Source organism: Triticum aestivum, chromosome 2B, assembly GCF_018294505.1.
Source record: "Triticum aestivum cultivar Chinese Spring chromosome 2B, IWGSC CS RefSeq v2.1, whole genome shotgun sequence".
Classification (NCBI taxonomy): Eukaryota; Viridiplantae; Streptophyta; class Magnoliopsida; order Poales; family Poaceae; genus Triticum; species Triticum aestivum.
In genome coordinates, this window is record NC_057798.1 from 803,547,374 (window position 1) to 803,549,911 (window position 2,538).

The 2,538-nt window shown below is 51.6% G+C and overlaps 1 protein-coding gene across 1 annotated transcript; it reads right to left on the reverse strand.

The window, feature by feature from the left end:
- Positions 1-484: 484 nt before the first annotated feature.
- LOC123047552 (cationic peroxidase SPC4) lies at positions 485-1,815 on the reverse strand. The gene has a single exon (XM_044471137.1). It carries the CDS (start codon positions 1,742-1,744, stop codon positions 719-721), a length of 1,026 nt encoding a protein of 341 aa, XP_044327072.1. The 5' UTR covers positions 1,745-1,815; the 3' UTR covers positions 485-718.
- Positions 1,816-2,538: the final 723 nt, after the last annotated feature.

Here is a 2,538-nt window from a genome sequence, read left to right on the forward strand (position 1 = left end):
ATATAGACATGTTTTAGAATGTAGATTCACTCATTTTGCTTCGTATATAGTCACTTGTTGAAATCTCTAGAAAGACAATTATTTTGGAACGGAGGGAGTAGTATTCAGTACAGTGTGAAGGCGATGTGCACCACATGCATAAGACCAGCCTAGCTTAGTTTTTTTTCTTTTTTTGAACTACCTAGCTTGCTTTGATCAAACTAAACAACCGACCAGGACACAACCTTTTTTTTTGCGGGTGACGACACAACCATGGTTTCATGGGGTGTTAAGACTTTATGCATTTTTTTTGCCATCAAGACTTTATCCATTTTCACGTGAAGCTAGTTTGATACTGCTATTCCCTCCATCCCATAATATGAGAGCATTTTTTACACTACTGTAGTGTAAAAAACGATGTTATATTATGGGATGGAGGGAGTAGTGATTTTTTTTATTTAGAATTGGTGTGAAACTTTCTGGCCCAAAATTTTGAGGTTACCGCTTACAAATATTTCGGTGAAATTTCATTGAAATGTTGAACCTTGAGCAAGCAAGCACTGGGTTACTCGCTGATGAAGTCTCTCTTATTACACTACAGAGCCAAAGCAGGAACGCACACACGCGAGCAGAACACGCACTGTAGTGAAATTAACAGCCATGCACGTTGGTACGCACGTGCATGCTATGTAGCGCACGACCAGCAGCAAACGTACACACGCTAATCTGTCGATCGACATCAGGCAGCAGCGGCGAATCCCTCCTCTTCACCGGCGTCCACGACGGTGTCAATGGCGCGCCGGGCGTTGCGGCTGAAGCAGCTGCGGCGGATCTCGCCGACGTTCCCGCCGGGCCTTGGCGCGGTGGCGAGCTTGGCCATGGACTTGGCGAACTGCGTGAAGAAGGCGTCCTTGCTCTGCGCGAACTGCCTCACGATGGGCGCCGTGGTGCGGTCCTTGATGAGCGCCATGTCGGAGGTGAACACGCCCTGGCTGTTCACCAGCGCCTTGTAGTACCCGTTGTCGAACAGGTCGGGGGTCACCACGTCCAGGTTCTGTGGCCGGGGCGAGGGGGCGCTGCAGTTGGCCGCCAGCTTCCGGGAGAAGGCGTCGTCCATGCGCTGAGCACGGTCGCGGAAGAACGGGCAGCCGGTCCTCCCGACGGTGTGGGCGCCGGAGAGCGCCACCAGGTCGGCCAGGTCGCGGAGGCCCTTGGCGCTGAAGGCGCGCGCGAGGGTGGTGACGCTGGCGGTGGCCGGCGACGGGAGGGCGTTGACGGCGTTCACCGACGCAGGGGCGAGGCTGTCGAACTGGCCCTGGGGAACGGTATAGTTGGGCCCGCCGGAGAGCACGACGGCGTCGCGGGTGGCGAGCGCCGAGATGTCGGCGCAGGACACGGTGGCGCCGCACGCCGCGTGCACCTTGGCGCGGATGTCCTCGACCAGCTGCAGCGCGCGCGGCTGCAGCGTGGTGTTGGGCCCCATGGCCTGCTCCGTGCCGCTGCCCTTGAGGTACACGGACGCGTCGCAGCCCTGCGGGAAGCAGTCGTGGAAGAAGATGCGGAGGAGGCCGGCGGCGAGCGCCACCTCGCGCTGGAGCGCCGCCTGCACGGAGGACAGCACGATGCTCTCCAGCTGCGGGCACGTCGCCGAGTGGAAGCCGGCGCCGTCCAGAGGGGCGGACAGCGCCGGGGAGAGCAGCACGGCGACGGTAACGAAGGCCATAACCAGTGCGCCTGCGCCGCCGCTACTGCTCGCCATCGCCATAGTTGGTGCGGTGCGGTGCGGTGGGTGTGGACTGTGGAGTAAGCTAGCTAGCTACCTAAGGCTAGGCGTGTGGCTTGCTCAAGTCTAGCGCAATGGCCGTTATTTATAAGCTAAACGGGAAACAACCAAGCGGCGATATTTGTCCAATTAATCCTAGCATGGATCACACCAAGAATGCTGAAAGGAAGTCAAAGATAAGATGACAGTGAGATGTAGGACATACTAGTTGGGCTTCCTTTCTTTAAGATGGCTATATACTCTAGTATTTTGAAGATTCAAAGTAGTTACATGCAAACAATCCAAAGCAAATGCCTGTTTCTACAAATTTTTCTTGCTGTGAATGACAGCAATTGAATTTGTACTGTGTTTATAAAAAAAAGTGAATTTGGATATTATTATTATTACGGGAAAGTGACATTCAGATAATTCAACGGTGCAATTTTAACTTTGTTCTCCCTTGTGATCAACTTTCATATATATACCAATACATATGGTCGTTACTGGCCACGCCAGTGAAAAGCGGGACCCTCTATTGTAATCATGCTTAAAATGCTCTAGTCCGTCGATAGGTGGTTTACGCAAAAGTTTACCCTAGACAGGGTGTTATTAGTCAACAAATTGTAGATCCATGTTTTCTGCAAACCCGTCACTAATGTAGTGTGTTCTTGCATTTTATATTTGTATTCACTCCGTTTGTTTTTAATCTGCATATAAAATTTGTCAAAAGTCAAAAAAAAAAATTTGGCCAATTTTATTGGAAAAAATATTAGAATTCACAATATGGAATCAATATC

Bases quoted from the DNA above. Each gene is read 5' to 3' on its own strand.
- LOC123047552 (XM_044471137.1), bottom strand. From the start codon at position 1,744: ATGGCGATGGCGAGCAGTAGCGGCGGCGCAGGCGCACTGGTTATGGCC.